Genomic DNA, 27,606 nt, shown 5'->3' on the forward strand with positions numbered 1-27,606 from the left:
TTAAAGGACAAGTTAGACTGGATCCTCTATATTCTAAAAATACTAATAGTTGAACTACAAAGTGAACACAGCAGTTTGGATCTGAACTCTTCATGTTCAGAGCCAGCACAGATAAAGAAATCATTCTTTTGGTTGTGATAAAGCAACACGCCGAACAAACACACGTCACCGTACCAAATGTTCCCTCCCAGCCTGCACAGACTTCCTGAGCCTCCCGCTGCATGTTACTGTAACTTCACACCAACTCGCTCCAGTCTGCAGCTCCCCCCCTCGGTGCAGCCTGCTTCCTGTAAGCCTTTTGCTTCCAGCTGCGTGTTTACACCAAGCTAAATGCTGTCAGACAATGTCGAGCATGTTCCCGAGCCAGCGAGGAGCCCAGCCGCGGGCTAGCTAACCCCGAGGACTGGCAGATGTCGTGTTCTGATGCCACTCAACCCTCCCGCCACGCGGCTCCTGTGCCCTCTCCTCTCGCTTCACCCCGGGATCGGGCACAACAGCTGGGCTCACAGGCAGACCACCAGGCCGCTCCCCGTGGCTGCAGGTAATGTGCTGTCCCTCAAAATACCCGGCTCTCCCCTGCGACACGCGCACCGCCGCCACTGGGACTGCTGCGCCGGCTTGTTTTCATCTCTCCGCTGTCTGACCCTTTGTTCTTTTGTTAAACCCTGAAGTGGTAAACAACAAAATCACAAGTGTTAACAGGGCTACGTGTACCGTTTTAGCATCAATAAATTATTGCCACGTTCATTTTGAGACATTAGTGTAACTACCGTAAACAAATAAGATCATCACTGAGAAGATCGTCAGCCTCTGAAAGGTCTTTACGCTGTATTCTCCATTGTTTCTCCGCCTGGTGGATCTGGAGGGAAATCTGCTGGATCGCTTTACGGCACAAAACAGGAAGAGGTTCTGTTCTTCCAGAGCAAACGGAGCTAAAGCTGAAAGAGTTTCTGGCAGCAGATGGTGGAAGGAGGGAAAGGAAGATGGAGAAATCACTTCCAGCATGTTGATCCTCTTCAGTAAAGACAAAAGAGAAAACTTTGAGCTTTGACTCTTTGCAACAAGACACAACAGGGCTTCTGGGAAATGTGGTCTTAATTTGGACAAACACAATAGCATTAACAACACTACTGGTGTGAGAGAGGAGAACAATCGTCTCCACCATGCTTTCTCTTGTTTACAGTAATTATCCCAATAGCCAATATATTAATGTTTAAAACTGATACATGTAGCACTTTTAATTTAACTCAGAGTGTAAAAATCAGAGTTAATCCAACACTTTCTGATAGTTTTGAACAGCCGCCCCAGAAACATATCAGCTCTACAACTCTCCAATCAACGCTTGTCAAATCCAAATAATTGTCACTGAAAACTCAACAAACAAATCTGCTGTGTACCAAACTTCCTGTCTGTCTCCGTTAGAAGTGCAACTGCTGAATGAATCCTGAATGCTGAATTTCCAAACACTAAAATCTGGTTCTTAAACCTTATAAAAGCGCTTATGTCCTTTTTTTTTAATCCTGTCTGTATTTCCATCCTCTCACAGTCAAATAACACATAAATAAACTAAAGGAAAATCAAAGATAAAAGTCTGAATGGTTAATGCGCAGTGGGAAGCTTGTGAGCAGTAAGAATCTAATTGGCAAATAGAGCAATTAAAATATAATTCTTAATTTGAATAAAAAACAAATGTGTGGGGAATATACAGTATGAGGTTCAGAGAATTAAAACTCTGCTTGGAGCAGGTTCAGTTCCTTCACTTGGCTTTGCTTGCAGCGCCCCCTACTGTCTTAAAACTGTCATCAAACATGAAGACTTGGAATAACAATCAGTGTTTAAGTCTTTACCAGTCACCTTACTGGTCAAGCAGTATGTTCATATTTTGTTCCACCAGGTCCCACATTGTAAACAAGTATTTCATGGATATTTTAACAAAAATATTTCCTTTTGCCCACAGTAAATCAAATCAATTCAAAAATTATATCAAGCTGAACTTAGTGGCACTTCACACACAAACTACATCATCTAGAGAAGTGTAATATAATTTATTATCATCTTCATAATTGTAACATATAACCAAATGACAATTTATTATCTTCAATTTATTATTATCTTCATAGTAATAACACATAACAAAATGAGAATGTATTATCTACTCCATAGAATTAACACATAATAAAATGTAAATTTCTTATCATTTCCATTGTAATATATAACAATATGACAATTTATTATCATCTCCATAGTTGTAATACTAACCAAACAACAATTTATTATCATCTCTATTGTTATAATATATAACAAAATGACAATTTATTATTATCTCTATTGTGATCATTTAGAACAAAATGACTTACATACAGAACAAAATATTTATTAGTGACATCGTAGGAACGTAGCTACAGAATAAAATGACAATAACACACAACGCTGTTCTGGAGTCAAGTGAAAGCCTTCTAAGAAATCAAAGAAAATAAAAATGTAACATGAGAACAAAAGTCACAGGTAGTGATGAAGCTGCAGTCTCAGACATAAGGTGTGAACCGAGCCAGAGCCGGGGCTTCTTCCTGCGGGCCTCGGAGACTTGGCTGGGTGTGTGGCAGATGGTGCCATTTGCTAGCAGTCATACCTCCAGTGACCCTTGCTGCTGAATATCACACAGTGGGAAGCTGCCTTCCATGTGTTTTACTAGGTGGCATCCTGTTAGCCTATCCCCTGCTAACCTATTGTGACTGGAACAAAATTTTCCGAATACATCACTTTTATCCAACACTACTAATCCCCTGTACTTGGGGTTAGCTGTATGGTGGAAAATGTGATCAAATTCTTAATCATTTCATTCACCAAGTACAATAAAAGTGCAGGAATTTGTCTTTGTTGGTGCAGAGACAACAGGACCTCACATGGCTGTTGAGTTAGATTTTGCCTCTCTTCAGAAACAGATTGGCACACTTTGGGTATATTTTATAGTGTCCAAGTGGCCAAAATGGAGCGGCTGTCTGGCCTATCCTCACTAAAACCTTTGTAGAATTTATGTGCTTTGTTGTATTTCTATCTACTTTGGTGCAGATGTAGTCAAGGGGCTGCTGAATGGATTCAGTCTCATCTCTGTGCATGGGATCATGGTGTTATCCACTGGCTAATTTAGGTGGATAAAGATTTTGGATAATGTAGGCGAGGATGAAATGTAAATGTTTTACATTTAGGCCTACGTTTACCTGAGTTTACTCTGGCATAGTAACTTTCACAAGCTTACTGACACTGGGAGTAAATTCTCTCAGTTCTTATCTATCCATAGAGGTCAAGATGATGCATATAGACCTGATAGTTGTGGAGCTGTTCTTAAATCAGTTTGGGTTTGTCATTTTAGGCGTTTTTTCCCCTGGTTTTTATAGGGTTTTAGTGGTTAAAGGAATAGTTCACTCTAAAATTTTAATTCAGTCATTATCTACTCACCCACATGTCAGTCAATACTCCATTGAAGTCGGTAGAGCCACCAAACACACAGCGAGTAAGCCTCTGTAGTTCCATCTCTACCTTCTCCCAATCTATTGAAGTTAACATTTCCATCTTTTTACAGCTCCGAAAAAAGCAGAAAATGTCCATCGAATTTCTCCAAACAGCTCCTGCAGCATAATCCAACTGTTTTGTAGCCAAACAATTGCACTGTGGGTCCAAAAGTCCAATATTTATCTCATTATCCGCTATATTTTCCTCAACAACATTGCTTTGTTCAACAGTCACGCCTGGTTACTGTTGGTCTGTTCTAGATTTTCTGCTTTTTTTGGAGCTATAAAAAGATCCGGGCCCTGTTAACTGCAGTAGTTTGGGAGAAAACTGAGATGGAGCTACAGCGGCTAACTTGACCTGTGTTTGACTTTTCTGTATAATTCAGTGGAGTTTCGGCTGACAGGGGGGTGAGTAATGAACTATTCCTTTAAAGCTCTGAACTGAATTAAGTCCCACTCTAATCACTTAAGATGAATTCCTAATTTCAAACCTGCAGATGAATAAATTAGTTATGTCTCGGTAATGCACTTACACCGCTTCTTCTGTCTTCAGTTCAGATTTGCAGAAATGTATTAGATGAAGCTGTCTGAGTGACAGGCCCAGGTGAAGGGACAAAAAAATCAAACATATGGTTTCAGGTGAGCAAACATAATCTCACACCTTTCACTTGATAACATACAGTATAGTATGTTCTGCAGCGTCCTGCTCTCTGCTGCCCTCTGGAGGCAAACTGGTGGCATCACTCATAAAAACGTTCTCTACATCAGTGATTCTGAACCTTTTTCATATCAAGGACCCCCAGTTTAGTCCACATTAGAGCCACAGACCCCACATTTGGTGAGATTTTGTCTCTCAAACCCAAATCTGAGAATATTTTTATTGTTAGATATGATTTTGTCCAGAATCCCATGACTATCTGTATTGTAGGTAGAGAGATAACAGAGAAACTATGATCAAATCAGTCATTCTTCTGCATTCTCTAATTGTGTTCTTCTTGTAAATGAAGTAATGCTGAAGTTTAACACTGTATCAGTTTGCTGGGGAAACCTTGGAACCTCCTCAAGGACCCCTGGTGGTCCCCGGTCTCCTTGTAGCATTTGATATACTGCAGAATATTCAAGAAAAAATGTTCTGCTGATTTTAGCATTAATTTGATATTTTTCTATCTATTCAGATTCAATGCCAAAGCTTTTCAAATTCAAGTTCGCAAAGTTCAGAAATTTCAACTTTACCTCGAATTTGGTCATAACAAGCACAAAATGTATTTTTATACTTATTAATATAATCTCATTTTCATAATTACAGTGCATGTGTTCGACTGCCCATTTGTTGCAATGTTTTATTTTTTTCCCGTATGTACATAAAAATAAGAAAAAGTACTGGCTCAGATGCCAAATGCCAAAAGTGCCAAAAATGGTTCTTCGGAGTGATATAGAAGAACCATTTCTGGTTCCACAAAGAACCTTTCAGACGAAGGTTCTTTAAAGAACCATTTCTGCTCTCCTTTGCTGCACCTGCATTGTGTTTTTGTTTATCTGCTCTTGTATAGCCTCATTTGCATAATATATATACTGTGGAGGAGTTTGGTTATTTTCCACATTCATGCGATCACCCACCATCCAATAACTAAGAATAAAGAACCTGTCAATATCCCAAAGAGCCATATATGGTTCTTTGGGATATTAAAAGGTTCTTGTATGGTTCTTCTGTGGCATCACTCCCAAGAACCATTTTCAGTTCCAGTTCACATCTTTATTTTTCTGTGATGTACATTAACACACTAACACACACAGACATATACACATTCACACACAATATACAGTCATACATACATAAAGCACCCCCCCCCCCCCCCCCCCCCCCCCACACACACACACACACACACACACACACACACACACACACAGCAGGATTCTGTATGTCTTTGCAGGCTCTTTGAGGACTGTATTTGTTTGTAAGAATCTTTCCTAAATAAGATCCCAGGAGTGGATAATGGTAGCTTGGTAGCTGCCTGGAGGAACACCCCCCCACCCACCCCCACCCCCACCCCCCCCTCCTGCAGCCCAGGCCTCCCCGCAGCAGAAGGCCCAGACTCACGCTCCACCTGAATCAGTCAGTTGCATGCTGGGAGCTGGGCCGGCTCTCCCCGGTCGGCCCGGCTCGGAGACGCAGACATCATGTGGACGGTGTCATGCGGGAGCTGCCAGGGCAGCAGCCGCTCCCCCGCGCCCGCTCACACAAAAACATTCCTCCGGCGAAGCTTCAGCTGTCCCCTCTGCTGGGAGCGTGGCCTCCCGCAGGTCCTCGGGTCACACCGGTTCAGCGCTGTCAACACCTTGGTGGGTTATCAAGGAGCTGGATCCTTAATACTGAGCCTGCCATTAAACTCTCTGCTAGGAAGCTCTTAAAATGTCAAGGTGGAGCAGAACAGAGTTTCTACACAGCATCACTAACACTGGTCACATAAAAGGGTTTAAAACCAGTCTGAAGGGCTTTTATACCGCAGTATTTCCACTGTGTGAAGGATGTTCTACCCTGGTGCACATGCCTTACCTCTCTTCAGCAGCTTACACTGGTCAGCAGGGAGCAGTGAGGCCACATGAGTGTCCAATCTGTACCAAAAAAAAAATGTCTATAGCTCCTTCAGATGAAAAAAAAAATCAAAATGGTGAGAGATGCCAAACTGCATTGGTAAGCAATTCTGTTTTCAGGGCCTGGAACACAATTTTAAAGCTATAGACCTACATCTATTTCACTTGTATAATTTTCACTCCATTAACTGTATGATTATTGAATATCGGCCCTTAAAACAGCATCCCAAACTATCAATAAAGTGATTCTCAAAATGCCTCTTCACTTTCTGCAGCCTGGTGCAGATTCACCTGGAAATCCCATGCAGGTGAAAAAGACTCTTATTGATAGAACAGAGCAACTTGTGGATGAAAGTAAAAATTCTGAATATCAACAGCAGCTTATTTTGTAAAGACTGAGTGACATAATTCAGAAATATCGATTGTTGTCTGGAAAATAGAAATGGAAACTATCTTGCTAAACAAAGACACTACTTTGGTCCTATTTTATATTTCAGCATTGTTTAATTTCATATTGCATTTTATTTTATTACTGGAATTTTTAGATTGGATTACATATTAATCTTGGTGAGAGGTCAGAAATCCAAGTATATTGCATTTTCTCTCTTGAAATGATTTGTGCATGTCACTGTACTAAACTCATCAGAAATTACTTTTTAAAAGTAGTTTTCCAAAAATTCCTTCAGGGAGTTTCATAACAGAAGCCTAAACTAACAGTAAGATCATAAAATCATTTCTGAAATGAACAGGAAGCCAGTGCAGGGCGTCAGCAACACTGAGCTGGAGGCCTATTTAACTGAGAGGCAGAGAAATTCTATGCCTACCGGAAAACATCACCATAATATTCTTATAGGCACTGATGGTGTATCTGATTAGTTATTTAGTTAGTTAGTTAGTTCGTTAGTTAGAGACAAACAACATAATAAACAGTAAAAAACATGAAAAAAAACACAAAACAGCCAGCATGGTGTGATGGTATTCAATAGTTTATAGTGACCTTCGTACACAGTATATATATATGTTTTTAGTTTTTTTATTTCTTTTTTTACCTCCTATTGTATCAACACTATTCCCACCATAGTCCCTTAGTATAGTCTGCCTGTGGAAGGCCTACATATTGAGTTTATAGTGTGACCTTATCTAACTTTATGGCTTTTTTTCTCTAATAATATCACTACAATATTACTACTGGGACATTTGCTGTGATATTTGTTTAGTATCTAAAACTGTATTATATAGGATTATTGTGATGCTTGTCGAAACAAAAGCTGAACTGGTGCAAAACGCTGCAGACAGAGTTTTAACCAAGACTGGACCATGTTAGTCCCACATGTAGACTACATAACCAGGAAGAGTAGAATTGTCAGGGTGTCTCCCAGTTTCATCAAACTTAAATGTTGGACTTTTGAAGACATTTAAATGACTGTTACAATAAAAGGTCATTCCGCGAATGAAATAAGAATGAAATAAAACAACATGGACAGGTCTCGGTGACTGCGCTGATTTCTCAACGGGAAAAAAACACATTTTAGGAACCCCAAAGTGACTTTAAAACTTAAAATGCTTCATCTAACTGTATTCGAGACCTTTAACGGTCTTACGTTTAAAAAGCATGATACGAAACATTTCAACGCTTTAACAGAGCCGCTGGTTTTCCACCGTTAAGGATTTTAACTTCTGAAACAAGTGGAAAACAAAAACAACCGGAAGTAGTAGTAATCCGTGTGATTGACTTCCGACCCACCCATTCATGCTCTGCAACGCACGTTTAGTGGGCGGGGGCTACTTTTACGCTGTTTTTGGTATTCGCGAACTAAACTACGCCCAGAAATGACGTCTCTCCCTCTCGCGGCTGACCCTCCGGACGTCTGGAGCGTGGAGCTTCTACGCAACGTAGTAACTGTCAGTCAAAGGACATTTAAATGGCCACACTGTACAGAACTGTATACCTTATAGCGCGATAATAACACAGCTACGTTCATATTTTAGCGACCAGCCGCGTAACGGCAGCCTCGCTTTTGTCGGCGTTGTTGTTTTAACCGTTAATCCGCGTTTCTTTGCGCTGTTTGGAGAGGCGAAATGAGCGACGAGGACGACTTTTTGCAGAAAGCCAGAACTGGATTTGAAGATCTGTGTCGAGCTTTGAATATGGACGAGGAGGCGAGCAGTGAGGCATGGAAGAGCTACGAAAACATAAGCAGAAATTTTACGTTAGAGGTAAAAAAAACAAAAACAAATAATAGACCTATCTGTTGACATGAATTTCCTGTATGCGCTTGTTGTTGTTTCCCGGCTTGTGTATGTATGTTTACCATAACTACCACGGTCCTACCTAGCTACACATCTCGTCTCTGTCCACTTCTGTCGTTATATAGCATGATAGAAATATGAATGGAGGTGTGACTTGTTCAAATCAATAATAAAAAAAACCTATAGCACAGTATCCTCAAGTGCTAATAGGTCGTAAATTCGGTGCTTGGCCTTCTACAAAACTAGCTTACTATAATGTTAAACAAGTAATAGCATTCTTATATACACAGATGCATTGGTGCATGCTAGCACGCTAAATGTTTTGATACTACATGGTAATAATCAGTATGGACAATGAGAAGCCACTAGAGGGGAGGATTTCCAACATGGCGCAGTGTGACACTACCTGCTGATTAAATAAACTCTGTCTTTTCTTCTTCCTCTCTCTCTCTCTCTTTCACTCCCTCACACACACACACACACACACACACACACACACACACACACACACACTTTTACTTCTCTCTTCTCCTCCCTTCGCTCCCCCACACACTGTTTCTTTTTATCTCACTCTCCCTCCCTCCCTCCCTCTCTCTAATTCACTCACTCTTATTTACTCACCCTATCTCTCTTTCTTTCCTCCTTTCTCCCTCTTCTCCCCATACACTGTCTCTCTTTGTCTCTCTCTCCCTCTTTCTCTCTCTCTTTCTCTCACACTCCTCTCTTACCTTCTCACCCTCCCTCTCTCTGATTCACTCACTCTTATTTACTCGCTTACTCTCTTTCTCTCTCTGTCTCTCTCACACACATACACACACTTTTTCTTCTCTTTCCCTCTCTTTCGTCCCTTCAACCCACTTCTCTCCACCCACACACACACTGTCTCTTTTTGTTTATCTCTCTCTTTCCTTCGCTCTCTTTTTCAACTCTCACCCCCCTCTCTCTCACTCACACCCTCTCTCTTTCTTTCCTCCTTTCTCCCTCTTCTCCCCCCATACACTGTCTCTCTTTGTCTCTCTCCCTCTTTCTCTCTCTCTTTCTCTTTCACAACTCTCACACTCCTCTCTTACCTTCTCACCCTCCCTCTATCTAATTCACTCACTCTTGTTTACTTGCTTGCTCTCTCTCTCACACACTTTTTCTTTTCTTTCCCTCTCTTTCCTCCCTTCTTACCACTTCTCTCCTCCCACACACTGTCTCTTTTTATCTCTCTCTCTCTCCCTTGGTCTCTTTTTCCTCTCCCTCTCTTTCAACTCTCACCCCCCTTTCTCTTGCTCTCTCTCTCTCTCTTTCTCTCTCTCTTTCCTCCTTTCTCCCCCTCTCCCCCATACACTGTCTCTCTTTGTCTCTCTCACTACTCTCTTACCTACTCACTCACCCTCCCTCTCTCTCTTTATTTCACTCACTCTTATTTACTCTCTCTCTCTCTCTCTCTCTCTCTCTCTCTCACACACACACACACACTGCAGGGCAGCGAGCTGCACTGGCTGGCCTGCGCTCTCTATGTTGCCTGTCGGTCTTCGGTACCGACGGTTGGGAAAGGCACCGCCGAGGGGAACTACGTCTCTCTGACCAGAATCCTGCGCTGCTCAGAACAGAGGTATACCCACAATGCACCTGTGCACTCACCCCCAAGTCTGTCAGTCCAGTCAAGTTTATTTATATAGTCCTTTATCACTCTTTACAGATTAGTCAAACTTACAAACCACAGGCGTTATTTATGAGCGTTTTCCTGGTGACCGGTGTGATTCTCTGCCACGGTTTCCCTCTTCTTCTTCTTCTTCTTCTTCTTCTCCTCCCTCCCAGCCTGATAGAGTTTTTTAACAAGATGAAGAAGTGGCAGGACATGGCCAACCTGCCGCAGGACTTCCGCCGGAGCACCGAGAAGCTGGAGAGGAACTTCACCGTGTCGGCGGTCATCTTTAAGAAGTACGTTCCCATCTTCAAAGCCATCTTCAAGGCGCCGTCGGACGACCCGCCTCGAGTTCACCGCAGCCGCAAGCAGAGGTAGGAGGCAGTCTGTGAAGTGTGTCATGACCTTTGACCTCACCGGGGGTAAGAAATGAACTGTTTTTTCATAGGGCTATATTAGGGGCATATTAGTCTTTTTCTGGGACATTTTTATTGAACTGTAATACATTTTTGTTGCATATTGGCACCTGAATTTCCCCAAGGGGATTAATAAAGTGCTATCTTATCTTATCTTATCTTATCTTATTTTATCTTAAATAAACACTCAGTTTGTACTACCAAGATTTGTTTTAGCTTCTTTCTCCCTGCTGGAGATTCATGGCAGGACTTACAGAAGAGGATGGAGCTGTTTTCCCCTCTCTGTCCCAAACTAGTCCATCTTCCATCGTCCCTCCATTGCTGAGTTTTTCACAATATTGGTTGCTTAATTTCTTTGTTGACGCATTAGTTTGGTTTGGTGTCGGCATTTTGTTCTGCTGCTGGCTGTGTGGTACCAACACTTTCTACTGCTTCAGGCTGCGTACTCGGTTGTTGTCTGATCAAAACCCGCTCCATTTTTGTCTCCCAGAACACATCGAAAAGAATTGCTTAGTCATAGGTTCCCACAAATCAGCTACGGTGGCCCACAGGGGACAGTAGCTGCATTTACACGTGAATATTTGACAACTCAGTGAATAAAATGTAAACAGGGTGAAATGCAAAATGGTACTCTTCATTTTCATTTTTTATTTCACAGGCATTTTATGAACTTTCATGGGTATTGTTGCTCTAACCCCTTTTTAATTTTGGACCCTGGATCTCACTACAGTGGAATCATTTTATAGCTTAACATTATACCTTTTACAGTTATGTATGTATATTATAGGCATTTAGTTGATGCTCTCACCCAGAATGACTCACACTGACTGGATGACTGAATATTTTTATCTTGTGTGTGAAATTACATTACTGGCAGTTGGCACATGACACGGGTACTTTCCACATTCGAATAGGACTTTGGATGTGCTTGCCACCACAGCACTTGTGCATCATGACTTTGTAGCCATGTAATACATGAACGATGCCAAAACAAATGTAATGTAGATGTTTCCTCGTTATTACTTTTCAGACGCCACCCGTGCACCGTGTCCGAGGTCTTCAACTTCTGCTGGATCCTGTTTGTCCATGCTAAAGGTAAACGCTTGGTGTTGCTTGTTTCGTGTCGTACCATCCAGAAAAGAGAAGCCACACACTCATAACTCCCATGCGAAGACTAATTTATTTGATCAGCTACCGACGTTTCGACAGGCAGTCCATCTTCATCAGGAGCAAACCACACTGCCTGTCGAAATGTCTGTAAATAAATAAATTAGTCTTTGCATTGGAGTTCTGAGCATGTGGATTTTAAGTCTTCACTGCAGCAAGCACTTCCCTAGTCCAGGTGTGCGTTTTCTCTAATCTCTTGACTACTCATGTCATACCATAACATGGTAAACAGACGAGGGGCTAAAGGTTGGAGAACCAGACCTACAGCTGGAAGGTTGTCGGTTCGAACCTCTCGACCAGCTGAGAAAATCTCCCTCCCCTCAACAACTGAGCGGCTCCTAGGCATCCGTTTTATATTCTGCAGCAGTTTAAAGCAGTGGTTCCCAATATGGCGTCCGGGGACTCCCAGCAGAATGAAGAGTAGTTTTAATTTCACTGTCATTTAATTCACTAGAGGTTAAAACTAGGAGCGAATGTAGGAGAATGACTGTACTGATCAGAGGGATTCAGATGGGGGGTCCCTCAGATAAAATGTCATCAAACAGAGGCTCATATCATAATATGGGGGGGCCTTGATATGAAAACATTGTGGAAACCCTGGTTTTTAAGTGAGGGGACAAAGTTGGACAAAGTGGCGCAGGGCCAACCCTCCTAACAAACAGGAAGGACCAACAAGGATTAGAGCTCAGGATCAGCAAGGGGCCGGTAAAGGAGAGAGAGAGTGTGACTGACTTGCAGCAGGACTAATGAGAGGGCAAACACAGGCTGGTCAGTGTCAGATCATCATGTTGTAAAGTCCTGCCGCCATTCACCAGAACTCATCTTTACCCCCACCAAGGAGATTATGAGTTAGTTAGTTTGCCTGTCTGTCTGTCAGCATTATATCTCAAAATCATGTGAACAGATTTCCATGAAATGTGGTGGACAGATAATCCTTGGGTTGAGGAACAGTTGATTAGATTTTGGTGGTGATCCAGATCTGGGATTTCCGCCATTATACGATTATCGTTTTTTTAGCCATAACTATGAAACTAACGAGATAGAGACTCGATTTCAAATCCTAATGGTATGTTTGCAGGGTCAAGAAATCAATTTAACATAAACTATTTAAGTGATAGAAATGATGTGTTTGGATGTAACAGCAAGTCGGAGAATTAGTGTTGGTGGAGGGCGTTGTGCCGGAGGCATTATGTTTTTGGGTTGTCTGTCCGTCCCATTCTCGTAAACGCGATATCTCAGGAACGCCTTGAGGGAATTTCTTCAAATTTGGCACAAACGTCCACTTGGACTCAAGGATGAACTGATTAGAATTTGGTGGTCAAAGGTCAAAGGTCAAGGTCACTGTGACCTCACAAAAGACGTTTTTGGCCATAACTCAAGAATTCATACGCAAAATTTCACACAATTGTCTAATAGGATAAAATGATGAAGTGATGACATTTTATATCCAAAAGTTCAAAGGTCAACTTCACTGTGACATCATAATGTTTTGCTCACCACTGTAGCTGAGAAAACGATCTTGGGTCATTCTACAAAAACGGTGGAAGTGCTGTCACTTACTTTTGCAGACACCAAAATCCTTTAAGTTGACCTAATCAGTGGTATTTGTTGAGGGGAAGAGTGTGACTCATTCAGCTTCCCCACCCGCTTCTGATGTACCTGCTCCTGTAGGCTGCTGCTGCCAGCTAAATGCTTTTCAGCCCTCATAACACACACATGCTTTTCAGTGTGAATCTGATATCTTGGCAGCTCTTGGTAATAAAACGAGTTTTGATCTGCCTGTGTAAATTTGGCACTAGTTTCGGTGTGTTTGCTGTGCCAACTCAGCCTGAAGACATTATAATTCCCTCATGTGGTAGATATGGAAGATATAGACTTAATCATTTTTCTTTCTTTCTTACTTTCCCTCTTTCTTTGTTTCTTTGTTTCTTTTGTTCTTTCTTTCTTTGTTTTTCTTTCTTTCTTTCTTTCTTTTATTCTTTCTCAACCTAAAAACTAGAGGTGACCGTGCCTTTTCAGTTTTAGCTCCAGCTCTATGGAATCGCCTCCTCCTATGTGTTAGACTGGCAGATTCAGTTTCCCATTATAAGTCACTTCTTAAAACCTATTTATTTAAACAGGCATTTTTGTTAATTTTCATTTTACAGTGTTTTTATTATGTTATGTGCATGTTCCTATGGACTGTTGCACTTGTCTGCACTTTATGTCCTGTGCTCTTTTGCCCTCCGTTTGTTTTTAACTTGCTTTTTGTTTTATTTCCTTTTGTAACTCTTGTTTTTCGAAAAGTGCTATATAAATAAAGTCTTACTTACTTTCTAGGGAACTTCCCTATGATCAGTGATGACCTGGTCAACTCCTACCACCTGCTGCTGTGCGCTCTGGACTTGGTGTTCACCAACGCTCTGCTGTGCAACGCCAGGAAAGACCTGCTCAACCCGAACTTCAAAGGTACTGCACAGTCCTACTGCACTGCATCCTCCTGAAAGATTCATTCAGCCTATCTGGGAAATAGGCGCACATGTGTAACTCGAGATTCAAAGTAGGGATGATGCATCTGCAGCTGTTTTTACAGGTCATGCTGTTAACCTTCTGCATGCTCCAAAATTTTGCGATTAAGGAAATGTATAGCTATATGTTTTTTCAGTTTATGACCATGTGCGCTGCTTGGAAGTGATGGCCAAAGATACATTATACTTCCTAAAAACACAGTCTTCCTTCAGCGTTCCCACTGTCATGGAAAACCTGGAGAAAACACATTATTTGAAAGTTGTGTTTTTCTAGGCCTGGAAAGGTTATGGGAAATTATACAGCCTATATGCAAAAGTTTGGAAATGTCATGAATTTTTTTTTTGTCATAATCTGATTTTTAACTGGTCAAGACCTGGAACATTCAAATCAGCTAAAATTGCAACACTTGAACCTAGATGCTGACAAATTGTGAGCTTCGAATTATATGGTTCTTACATTTTTTTTTGTATCCACATATTCATGATCTTTCATTGTTGGTTTTTGCTCGTGTGGTGTTATGTATTTAAAAAAAATAACCTTTTGGGGTTAAAGATTGCAAAAGATAGAAAGCACATAACAGTTTTGCTAGATGATATGTCAAATATAAGATTATCAGTATCTCAGAACTGCACTTATTAGCCATATACTCTCAAGCTCACAACATATCGTTCATGGAAACTGCAGAATGTGTGACTGGACAGAGTTAAATCAGCAGAGACGTACAGGAAGCCTGCCTGTCGCTCATGTACAATAATGAATCAAACAAGTAAAATAAATCAAAAGGTATTTAACAAACTCAATAGAGCCAACTCCCAAAAAAACAGCACAGGACTGTATATCAGCGCTTGCACTCCCTTCCTGTTGACACCTCCTGCTTCCTGTGCAGGGCTGAACCACATCACCCCCCCCCCCACCCCCATAACCCCCCTCTCTAAACATCCTACTGTAGAACCTGTTCACTCCTGCATGCATCTCCCGACTCTAGCCCTCCCAGCCTTACTATATAACATAACAGTACTTGTGGTTGCATTCAGGGCAGGAAGCAAACGTTTTTGTCTCCGGGCCACAGTGGCTTAAAAATCCCAATGGCAGCAAAATGGCGGCTCTAGAAAAAAAGCCAAATCAAATCAAATTCTATTCTACCAGAAATTCAAAGCACATCACCAATAGAGCTGTTTTATAACGGTGTTCAAGAATCTCAGGCTTAGCAAACTCTGTGTTTTCTTTTAAGTCTCTCCTCAAAACACATTTTTATGTAAAGGCTTTTTTTTACTATGATTTTTATTTCTTAGTTGTGTTTTACTTTTATTCCTTGTTTCTTAGCTCTATTTTTACTCCATTGATCTTGTTGCTGTAGCCATTTTTTATAATGATTTTCATTTCATTTTATTTATTTGTGCTTACTTTCTATTCTTTCTTTTTTTTTTTTCCTCTTTTCTAGTGTTTTTATTCATGCTTTTTTTATTTATTTATTGTAAAGCACTTTGTAACAATTGTTTTGAAAGGTGCTATATCAATAAAGTTTATTATTATTATATTATAAGTGTTTTAGGGTGGATTTCTCTTTTAACCGGAGTATGGCCAGTCGCCGGGTCACATAAACGTAAACTGTCGCCCTCCCTCTCTCTCTCCTGTCCCAGGCCTGCCGGAGGACTTTGTCAGTAAGGACTACAGGCCGGCTGCAGGCCCGTACTGCTTCATGGAGCAGCTGTGTGAGCTGCATGACGGCCTGGTGCTGGAGGCCAAGGGAGTCAAGGAGCACTTCTGGAAGCCCTTCATCAAGAAGCTCTTCCATAAGAGGGTAACACATGCACACCAGGGTTTCCCCTTTATGTTTTCTATCACAGTAGTCTGCCACAGTAAGATTATTACCTGCCATGCTAGAAGTATTTGCATGGTGAACACTTCAGTGCGCACCTCAGGCAGTGCGTTTCCTCATCGTTTCCTCTGAGAAGCAACGTCACGAGATCTAGACAACAAATACTTACTTCAGCTTACCTATTATTACTTCAGCTATCACTTGTGTTTTGGTTATATTCACATAGCAGCAACGTCAACTTCATCTTAAATGTATTCCGAGTAAGAATCATATTTCCTAGCAGTAATTTTCTGACTTAATAATACTGGTTTTGAGGTGAATCTTTTTTAAATTAAAAAATTTGGACCTGCCTAATAATATGGCTTTGCACTTCCTTCTACAAACACACACATTTCTGTTTTCTCTCTCTTTCTCTCTCTCACACACACACACACACACACGCACACACTCTCATGGCCTACTGTCAATGTGTAGGTATTCTCCGGTGGTGTGTGTGGTTTACTGTACAACTAAACTTTCTTTATTCCCTCTCCCACAGATTCTCAAAGGGAAAGAAGACAGCTTGACCGGGTTTCTGGATCCTATGAACTTTGGAGACAGTTTGTAAGTGTCAGCTGTCACCATGCAGCTAATGAAGCTTCCTGAAACGAGCACGATGCCTTAAAATGCAAATAACAAGCTGTACTGTGCTGTACTGTACTCTACCCTAACCTCTGCTCTCCTCTCCTCCTCTCCTCTCCTCTCCTCTTCTCTCCTCCCCTCCTCCTCTCCTCTCCTCTCCTCTCCTCTCCTCTCCTCTCCTCTCCTCTCCTCTTCTCTCCTCCTCTCCTCTCCTCTCCTCTCCTCTCCTCCCCTCCTCCTCTCCTCTCCTCTCCCCTCCCCTCCTCTCCTCTCCTCTCCTCTCCTCTCCTCTCCTCTCCTCTCCTCTCCTCTCCTCCTCTCCTCTCCTCTCCTCTCCTCTCCTCTACCCACAGTGCATCTCTCAGTCGGGTGTATGAGGAGCACATCCTGGCCACCGGCAGCCTGGATGAGAGGATCTTCACGGGCGAGGGGGCCAGCGAGGACATCGGCACCCCGGGGCCCTGCCTGTGTGAGGGGGTGGAGAACCAGGACAGCGCCACCTACAGGCTGCACACTAGCCTCACTGTAAGACAACACACACACACACTGGGTCCAAAATTAACACCTGGCAAACACCAAAATGCTGGTAAAATTTGTCTTTGGCAGAGTCACACGGTTAAATACAGGTTTTGGTTTCTGCCTGTTGTCAAACCCTTTCCCTGCTGGCAAAAATCAAATCAAAGTAAAACAATGGCTCTGAATCAAACAGGCTCCTGATTGGCTGCCTGTTACACTGCTCTAGACAAGGATTTATTGTACTTTATTGTATTCCCCTTATTTGTCATTTCTGCATATTGATCACTGTTCACTGTTTCCTCCTCGTCATGTTTTGATGTCATGAAGTTTCTGTCACCCAGTCCAGCTGTGTCCTCGTTTGTCATCTTGATTTACATTTCTGCATCATTTTTCTCTTTCTACTTTCTCTGTTTTATCATATGTGCAAATAAATCAACCTGAAACTTGACGTACCCCCCTGCTGTCTGTCCTCTCGGCAGGCCTCGGCTCTGAAGGTTTCCACTCCTCTGACTGGTAGGAAGTACGTCCAGGACAACAGCCTGGCGTCGCCGCTCTCCTCCGCCATGCAGAGCGTCGGCCGACTCCACAGTCTGCTGACCGGAGTCAAACACGGGCCCAGCGCTAGATTAACAGAAATACTCAGGTACCAGGATAAAGTGGACATACGGCGTGTGCGGGTGGATTAGGTTTGAAATGGCAAAGAAGCATTTAATTTCCTTTATTTTCATTTAACTTACTGTAGTTTTTCACCAACAGTTATTCCAGTTTTCTCATTTGATTTGACGCACTTCTCCGAACTAATGTTCAGCTGCCACAGCAATCGAAAAAAAGACTCATTCTGCAAAACGGTCCAATTCCAGATCATTATCTTTACAGAAGTCAAATATTGACACACATCATCTACTGATTACATCATATATTCAGCCTTATCCACACAGGAATACTACTGGTAAAACTTGTTTATCAAAAAGTTCCTTACTTTTTCTCCAGAATTTGTAGATGAAATGTTTTCCTTTACAGTAAACAAATTGCCTGTTCTTCAGAATTTTGGAAATATTGTGAAGAACAGAAACGTTCACGTCGCTTCATAGTGGTAATTACAAGTCGGACGTGGGAGTTTTTTCTAGGCTCTGACACTGTATCTCTCACTTAGTGCAAGAATAGCGGAAATGTGTCAACACACAGATGCCATCCCGTTCTTTCACATCTTCCAATATGACGCGAATGCAGAATAAACGGCAAGTTCCCAAGTAGTATTTATTTACCACCTGAGAGCTGAGGTGAACGGCATTTTCAAGTAGGACGCTCGTATCTCCCGTCTTTGCCATACGACATGAATGCAACATCACCAGCACAGTTGTGAGGCGCCTTTGACCAGTCATGTTTCTCGGTTAAAATACCTGCTGAATACGGAGGGGAGTCCCTGTGCCGTTTGGTTGCAGGGCCTGTGCCAGAGACCCCAGTGATGTCATCAGCAAGCGCCTGAAGGACATGTTCCAGCTCTTCAGTCAGCACTACGAGGGCAGCGGGACAGAGAACAGGAGTATGGGGAAAGGTACATCTACACACAAATTCATTAACAGAACATTTTAAGTTAGTGTTTGTTTTTCTCTAACCGACTAAATAATCCGTGTCTTTGTGCTGTAGATATGGCAGTGAAGTATTTCCGCCTGGCGGAGGCGCTGTACTACAAGATTCTGGAGGCCATCATTGAGCGAGAGAAGAAGATACTGGGAGACGCGGACCTGTCTGTGAGTATAAACCACACAAGTCTTCATGCTTGGTACACTAAAGCTTGAACTCTGTGAGTATGAATCTCCACTAACAATGCGTGCTGACACTTGACAATGCTTCAAACTTTGGACACTTTGTGGGTGTGGAAATGACAAATTTGGTGTAATACGGCCTATTCCTTTTCCGATTGAATGCTACTTAACATAAAATAAATACATTCAAGTTGTTGTTCTGAAACGCTCCTGTGGTATGATAGGAAGAACTTGGATGGGATGTTTCATGAAGAGACATCAATCAAACAGACACCTGCCACTCTGTTAGATAATGTTCTACATGCCTGAAATTTGCTCAAGATAGACTTGAGCTCTACTTTTAGCGCCACCCTCACACACGTTTTGACGCTCGTCTTCCCATCATCCTCCACAAAATAACTACGCCCGCTCTCACTCAGGGAAGAATAGGAACACAATTCACAAAGATAAATAAAGAATTTAAATAAAGAATCCAATTAAAATAGAAAAACAGAAGTTAACTGTATTTCTATTGCACTTTTCCCAACAAAGGAATACAACTTCAATCATTCACTGTGTGTGTGTGTGTGTGTGTGTGTGTGTGTGTGTGTGGGACAGGGTATTCTGGAGCAGGACATCTTCCACCGCTCCCTGCTGGTCTGCTGTCTGGAGATCGTCATCTTCTCCTACAGACCTCCAGGAGATTTCCCCACCGTGATCGGCATCTTCCAGCTCCCCGCCTATCACTTCTACAAGGTATCAATACATACACACCGCACCCTATCACTTCTACAAGGTATCAATACATACACACCGCACCCTATCACTTCTACAAGGTATCAATACATACACACCACACCCTACCACTTCTACAAGGTATCAATACACACACACCGCACCCTATCACTTCTACAAGGTATCAATACACACACACCGCACCCTATCACTTCTACAAGGTATCAATACATACACACCGCACCCTATCACTTCTACAAGGTATCAATACATACACACCACACCCTATCACTTCTACAAGGTATCAATACATACACACCGCACCCTATAATTTCTACAAGGTATCAATACATACACACCGCACCCTACCACTTCTACAAGGTATCAATACATACACATCACACCCTATCACTTCTACAAGGTATCAATACATACACATCGCACCCTATCACTTCTACAAGGTATCAATACATACACACCGCACCCTACCACTTCTACAAGGTATCAATACACACACACCGCACCCTATCACTTCTACAAGGTATCAATACATACACACCACACCCTATCACTTCTACAAGGTATCAATACATACATGTCTGTATCTGTAACTGTGTGTGTGTGTGTGTGTGTGTGTGTGTGTGTCCAGGTGATCGAGGTGCTGGTGCGGGCGGAGCAGGGTTTGTTTCGGGAGGTGGTGAAGCACCTGAACCAGGTGGAGGAGCAGGTGCTGGAGAGCCTGGCCTGGGCCAGCGGCTCCCCGCTGTGGGAGAGCCTCCGGGGGGCCAAGGACCGCGTCCCGGCCTGCCAGGAGGTCCGTCAGCACCACACACACACACCCAGCAGCACCACACACACACCCAGCAGCACCACACACACACACCCAGCAGCACCACACACACATACCCAGCAGCACCACACACACACCCAGCAGCACCCATCAGTGGGTAGGGCAAGGCACTAATGCTGCCAGGGTTACGGGTTTGATTCCCACTACTGTAGCCCCCCCTCTAGCTGCAACTACAGAGCTCTGGAGAAACTGTTGTAAATTGTGGGATAACAAGACCAAAGGCAGCTCTGATTGGCTCTGACTTTGAAATAAAATTCTCCCACAATCCCCCAGAAACGACACTTCTTGTTTTTCTGCCCAAACTTGTTTCCATCATTAGCCTAGCTACAACGCTAGCTACTTCGCCAAGTTATTTTATTGTTATTGTAGCAATCCAACTATTAATTGATTGAATTGAATTTATTGGCCCCGAGTTTGTAATAGGATTCTCACACTATTCCCTAGAAACGGCACTTCTGGTTTGTTTTTCTGCCTGGTACAACTTTCTGCTGTTAGCTGAGCTACAACACTAGCTACTTCGCCAAGTAAATTTGAATTACTGTTGTTGAAGCGACCCAACTTTTAGGAAAGTAACTGTCCACACTAGGGATTAATAAAGACAATAGGTTTCATCAGTCATGTGTCTGTGCTGTCCTGTTTTTGTGTGAACTCCAGGAAGGATCCCCATTGCTGGAACTAATGGGGATCTAAATAAAATAAAAATAAAAATAGAAAATGTACTAAGCATTTTGGAGTGCTTGAGCATGTACATTTTACTTTTTAAACAAGCTAAAGGTCCTACATTTCAATACATTTCAATACGGCCTCCCTTCCTGAGGGTTTTGGCTGCACACGGTTCAGTTTTTCTGTCTGGTTCGTTCTGTTCGGTTTGCATCCGATGTGACTGTTTCTGGTCTGGATCTGGATCTGGATCTGGATCTGTGTGTTTCAGGTGATGCCTCCTCAGTATCTGGAGCAAAACGACGGATGCAGCAGCTCAGGCAGCGCCCCGCTCACCCCCATCACCCATGGGCCTGACCTCACCACCAACAGCACTGTCAAAGGTGCGTGTGTGTGCGTGTGTGTGTGTGTGTGTGTGTGTGTGTGTGTGTAATTCATCTGTTGACCATTTGAGTCAGTCAGTAGGCTTGCTGCCGGACTACAGACTGCTCACATCCAATACAAGGAACACTTACACACTGATGATTGACAGACATCTCCCATTAACCTCCCTGTGGTCTGGAGAAATATATTAATATTAGATGGTGAAAATGTATAAACGTATATGTTTCAGTGAAAACCATGGAAAGAGATTAATTCCAGGAGAGATTGTATTTGAATTGCATACATTTTACATTACATTTTGAACACAAAATTTAAAAATGTAAGGCACAATTTGAAATTGAATGCAATGGATTGAAATTGAATGTGATTATTATTGAATTTAAGTTTTAAAGACACACATCCAGGGACTTAGGAAAAGCAAACGAGCAAAGATTCAATCCATCAGCATCGGAGAGCGTACTGGTACTTTACAATAGCCGCTGTCGCCAGTTGCAGACATATGCTCTCTGATGTGGTTTCAGGTGTTTTGAAGCAAATTTTTTGACAAGTTCCCACGTGAAAGGGAGAAACGAGACGAGGACAAAAACTTGGAACTAGCTAGTGCAGCGGCCCTCAGTCCTGGTCAGGATCTGAGCAGGTGAAAACAGCGTGTATGCAGGGAGTGTGAAATAATTCTCCCCCCCTCCCCCTCCTCCCCCAGGCGTGTCCCCCTCCCCCACCACCCTGCTGGACCGCTACAGCTCCCCGCCCACCGGCCCGGCCCGGAGGCGTCTCTTCATCGACCCGGTGGACGGCGCCGGCAGCCCCGACCCCTGCGTCAGCACCTCCACCGGCACCGCCGGTACAGCCGCCCCCGGCGCGCCCAAGACCGGCCAGGCCAGCCTCGTCACCACCATCCCGGCCGGGCAGACCGTGGTCACCATGGCGACCGCTACAGTTACCGCCAACAACGGCCAGACGGTCACCATACCTGTGCAAGGTGAGGTTTGGTGGTTTACATCGGGGGCGTTTACCTGTACGCTGTGAAAAATGGTTTTATTTCAACCAGGGAGACTCAATACAGCGAACTGACTACAAAATATGAATGTTGATGTAAATAAAATAAAAAACTAGAAGACAGAGAGAGCACAGCCTTTTGATGTCTCCAAATATTTTGTGACAGGCTTCTGTTGTTTCATCAGAATTTTGTACCCAAGCGTATACGTAGTCTCATGCCCTTTGACCTCTGCAGGCATAGCCAATGAGAGCGGGGGCATCACTTTCATCCCAGTGCAAGTGAGCGTGACGGGACAGGGCGGAGCCACGCTGCAGCCGCTGTCCGCCCAGACGCTGACCGGCACCCTCACCGCCCAATCAGCCGTCACCAAGCCAGTCGCCAAACCAGTCAGCAGCCCGCTGAGAAAAGGCTCGCTGTCTCTGTTCTTCAGAAAGGTAACAGTACAACTTGTCAGCATATTTGTTTTTGACGTACCTCACATTTTTAGGATTTAGCTGATTTACAATTTAGCTGCTGCTCTTATCCAGCGAGACTTGAGCAGGTAGGGGTTCAGTGTCTTGCTCAAGGACACTTCAACAGGACACAGATTGGCTGTTGTTGGGATTGACTCTGTGACCTTTAGGTTATGGGATGGCCTGTCCATCAAGTGGGCGGATACATTCACCTTCAACTCCAACAACCCGGTTTCAATTCCCTACTCATGAGAAGTTTTCTACTGTGTGAAGCTTTCATTTTCAGTAGTAGTTTTTCTTATTTAACCATGGGCAAAACCTTAACCCTAACCTTAACTAAGTTGTTTTAGTTGCCTAACCTTTTCATGCGACGAACACATGAAAATGTTGTGTCCAATTTGTGCTGTTGTCACATAATCCTTTTATGGTGGAGGAATGTAAATCTTCACATTATTTGTGTCCACAACATGTAATCTGCGTTTCAGAGTTCACACTCATTTCACAGAATCTTGAGACTGTGTTTGTTCACAACATGAGCGCTGCTGTAAAAAGTCAAACTTTTCTCAACTTTAGTTTAGCTTTGCTCCGCCTAAAAAGATTACAGACACAGTTCCTTTTCCAGGCTGATTTCCTTCAAATTTACACCTGCTCCATATTGATTTTAGTGTAAAAAAAAGCGCTGGCAGTTTGAAAACAGTATATTAGTACAGTATTGTTGTGTATGTGAGCACAGCTTCATGATATTTGACCCTGTGCTTCCGTCCTCAGGTGTACCACCTGGCCAGCGTGCGTCTCAGAGACCTGTGTGCCAAGCTGGACATCTCCTCAGAGCTGAGGAGGAAGATCTGGACCTGTTTCGAGTATTCTCTGGTCCACTGCACCGAACTCATGATGGACCGCCACCTCGACCAGCTGCTCATGTGTGCCGTCTACGTCATGACAAAGGTCTCTGTGTGTGTGTGTGTGGGTATGACTTAAGTCACTTTCAGGGACACACACTAGACTTAAGACCAGTTGATTGGGGATGGCTTGTGGGGACAAAAGCCGTGTCCCCAATTGGTAAAAAGCTGATTTTTGGGTCAGTGGTTAAGGTTAGGGTTAGGGTAAGTCACCAGGAAATGAATGTAAGTCTATGTAAATACCCCAAAAGTGACTTAAGTAAGACTGTGTGTGTGTGTGTGTGTGTGTGTGTGTGTGTGTCCATCGACCTGTCTGCCAGCCTGTCTGTCAGTCTACATGTATAAAATCATCCCTCCGTACTGTTGTATGTGTCGCCCGTATTGAAGAAAATGTGTGTATTGATCGTTTCCTGCAGGTGACCAAAGAGGACAAGTCGTTCCAGAACATTATGAAGTGTTACCGCACCCAGCCTCAGGCCAGCAGCACCGTGAGTCCCTCTGATCATCACTTCTGCATCTGTCCACATCTATTTTCTATCTGTTCTGATGGTATTAGTCCTGTCAGCTTTTACATATTTAGCTGTCTCCACTCTCTAAAGACTGCGAAATAGCAACAGCTGATAACTTTGTAATGCTAATAAGTATAGAAAGAGGCATGCAGCATCAGAATTAGCTTTCCTCCACAAGTCCCCACATGGCCTGTGTGTATCTATGGGGACCGGTAGAAGCTCAATACATACATGTATTGATTATATGTACTAACAGATGATGTTGCAGTATTACAGGATCTGTTGTCCACATTACCATAGTGATACAGTATGTGTTAATGTAACAGTATGGTAATAGCATGTGTTACCATAGTGATACAACATGCATTGCTATCAGGATACAGTATGTGTTACCATCGTGACACAGTACGCGTGTGTGTGTGTGTGTGTGTGTGTGTGTGTGTGTGTGTGTGTGTGTGTGTGTGCCTCAGGTCTACAGGAGTGTGTTGATCTCAGGGAGGAAGAGGCGTCACTCAGGCAGCAGCGACGCCAACAGACAGAACTCACCTACTGACACCAACCAGGAGCCAGGTATGGAAACTAAAACACATTCATTCATCCGTTCTTTCATTCATTCATTTGTCTCTCACACACAGTGTGTCGCTACAGTTACAGGCCAAAACAAGGTGACATGTTGCACTGACTGAAATGAACTTTTTGGCTCACCTACTGGTAAACAGGCTGGTTACATTTTTCATTGAAATATGTCACCCTACCCATTTTAAATGCTATTGCTTGTATAGAATCATGTGTGTTATCAATCAATGTGTGTTCATTTAAAACTTTAAAACAGAACTCAGTATAATCAAGGCGTTCAAATGTTCAAATGCTCAAAAAGTTACCAGTCAGTGTGATGGTGACCCAACTGATTTATCTGCCAAAGACTGCCAAAGAGAATTTTTGTTACTAAAGGGAAACTGCATCATTCATTTGGGACGACTTATTTACTGTTGCCTCGTTTACTATTGACTGACACATCTTCCTCCTCCTCCTCCTCCTCCTCCTCCTCCTCCTCCTCCTCCTCCCCCAGCGGGTGGAGACAACAGCCCGGTTCCCATACGCTCCAGCAGCACCTTGCCCACCCCCCAGCCCGGCAGCGCCCCCTCCACACCCACCAACACCGCCGCCAAGACCTCCTCCTCCTCTTCCTCCTCCTCCTCCTCCTCCTCCTCCACCCCCACCTCCACCTCCACCCTGTGCGACGGCGAGGAGCGAGGAGACCTCATCCACTTCTACAACCAGGTTTACATCAAGCAGATGCGGCACTTCGCTCTGCGATACTCGCCGAGCTCGCCCTCCGCAGGGGTGAGAAACATTTAGATTCACATTTTAGGCATTTAGCTGATGCTGTTACCCAGAGTGACTTATTTTTTCCTTTATTTATATATGGAAGATTGCCTGATTATCAGCTACCATGGAGTTTGATAGCAGATTTAAAACATCAGCGGTAAACGTCAGGTTTTGGTGTCAGTCCCTCAGAATCAAAGAGCGAGGGCTTCTTTCTAGAGCCGCCATTTTGCACCAAGAGACGTTCAACAATCATACAGGGAGAAATCCATCGTAGAAGAGGAGAGAGACCAGTTTCTCCACCCACAGGAGCAGGAGAGAGACCAGAATGCACTGCAGCAGAGAGACAGGTTGAGTCTTGAGTAAGGGGAGACTTTTTCTAGACTGGAAAAACTCTCCCTCTCTCACTCTTACGAAGCTATCTCTATCTCTCTCCACCTACGTGTAAAACCCACAGTTGAATGCAACATGTTGATGCCCGTTCTCGTAGGGCATTCTGGGAAATGTAGGAAATCACTAACTGAAGTAGAAGCAGACGAGGCAGGTTGAGAGAAAGTGTGTTCACCAAAAAAAGTTAATTACAACACAAAATCACATCTGACGGGGGATTTTTCTTTCCCTCTATTCTGTGTGTGTGTGTGTGTGTGTGTGTGTGTGTGTGCAGGTGGAGTCTCCTCCGCTGTGTCCGTACCCCACCCTGAGGACCGGCTCGCCCCGCCGGGTGCTGCTGTCCAGTAAACACTCCATCTACATCTCACCACACAAGACCGGCACCCCCCCGACACCCACAACCCCCCGAGACAAGATCTACTACTACATCTGCAGCAGCCCGCCCAACGTGAGGCACACACACACACACACACACACACACACACACACACACACACACACACACTCACTCATACAGAATTCTACACACACCTTTACACTACACTACACATACACACATTTATACAGTGCACAAAACACGAATTTATACACTACACAACACACACACACATATTTGTCGTCCTGCTCTAACCTCCGCTCCCTGACCTCTGACCTCTGACCCCTCAGCGCCTGCAGGAGATCAACAGCATGATCCGGACCGGAGAGACTCCCACCAGGAAGCGCAGCATGCCGCTGGAGGAGGAGCTGTCGCCCAAGAGGGTTTGTCCCGACAACCACTCCGCCCTCCTCCGCCGGCTGCAGGACGTCGCCAACGACCGCAGCTCCTCCCACTGAGCCAGCACACATGACACATGACACACGTCACACGTCACACGTCACACGTCACACGTCACACGTCACACGTCACACGTCACGAGAACACAACACCGCCATGCCACCGTACCGCAAACATCCTGTCAGGCATCGATGAGCTGGCAACTGTCACAGACATTAAGTCTTGATTTACAGTAGGGCTTTCAGCAGGTTTGGTTTAAAGGCTACAATACATGAGCTTCATTTTAAGGCAATGTACATTTTTTTTTAATAAATTACAAAACAGATGAAACAGTTACAAAACAATAGTTCCAGTCCTCGGTTCTGATTGGCTGAGTCACTTTAGAAACCATTATAAAATACCTGATAAACACATGGTGGGTAACACAGTTGGCCACCCTAAAGGTTATTGGCATATGGTAATATTGCCAATCTCCATTGCCTCAAAAGTTGCCTATGTACTGTATGTTGCCAATGAGGTTGTGATACACTTGGCAAAGTACCGTAAATCCTCTAATATTAGCCCGGGCCTTTATTTACCTCAACTGCAGAGGGTACCAGGCCTTTATTGGAAGCAGGCTTATATTAGAGACAGGCCTTTATTTCTAATTCCCTCTGTTTGATAAGTATATTTGCTCATATTTTAGTACGAAGCCTCCTTGTTTTCTGATCTGCTTCTGTTGGGGATCGTTAGGTAGCCGTTTTTTTGTTACTGCAATGCATTATGATAATTACGGTAATCGACGACGGCATGCTCCAGAGACTTCCGCCGGCCGAGCCGTCTTGTGGCACTTGTACGTTACTACAAACTACAG

General features: G+C 43.5%; 1 protein-coding gene across 1 annotated transcript; it reads left to right on the forward strand.

Annotated features, from left to right (window-relative positions):
• Positions 1-8,147: 8,147 nt before the first annotated feature.
• rbl2 (retinoblastoma-like 2 (p130)) lies at positions 8,148-27,584 on the forward strand. Its single transcript, XM_078283097.1, has 22 exons — positions 8,148-8,318; positions 9,821-9,951; positions 10,158-10,358; positions 11,431-11,495; positions 13,887-14,015; positions 15,716-15,876; positions 16,433-16,497; positions 16,869-17,040; positions 17,511-17,674; positions 18,474-18,586; positions 18,679-18,782; positions 19,395-19,532; positions 20,161-20,325; positions 21,293-21,404; positions 22,106-22,384; positions 22,637-22,836; positions 23,623-23,799; positions 24,170-24,241; positions 24,733-24,832; positions 25,332-25,606; positions 26,253-26,426; positions 26,645-27,584. Exons 1-22 carry the CDS (start codon positions 8,181-8,183, stop codon positions 26,810-26,812), a joined length of 3,303 nt encoding a protein of 1,100 aa, XP_078139223.1. The 5' UTR covers positions 8,148-8,180; the 3' UTR covers positions 26,813-27,584.
• Positions 27,585-27,606: the final 22 nt, after the last annotated feature.

This window comes from Centroberyx gerrardi, chromosome 4 (assembly GCF_048128805.1).
Source record: "Centroberyx gerrardi isolate f3 chromosome 4, fCenGer3.hap1.cur.20231027, whole genome shotgun sequence".
NCBI lineage: Eukaryota > Metazoa > Chordata > Actinopteri > Beryciformes > Berycidae > Centroberyx > Centroberyx gerrardi.

Coding starts and splice junctions, on each gene's coding strand:
- rbl2 (XM_078283097.1), top strand. CDS start 8,181: ATGAGCGACGAGGACGACTTTTTGCAGAAAGCCAGAACTGGATTTGAA. Junction 10,359..11,430: donor CACCGCAGCCGCAAGCAGAG/GTAGGAGGCAGT, acceptor ATTACTTTTCAG/ACGCCACCCGTGCACCGTGT. Junction 19,533..20,160: donor CCGCCTATCACTTCTACAAG/GTATCAATACAT, acceptor GTGTGTGTCCAG/GTGATCGAGGTGCTGGTGCG.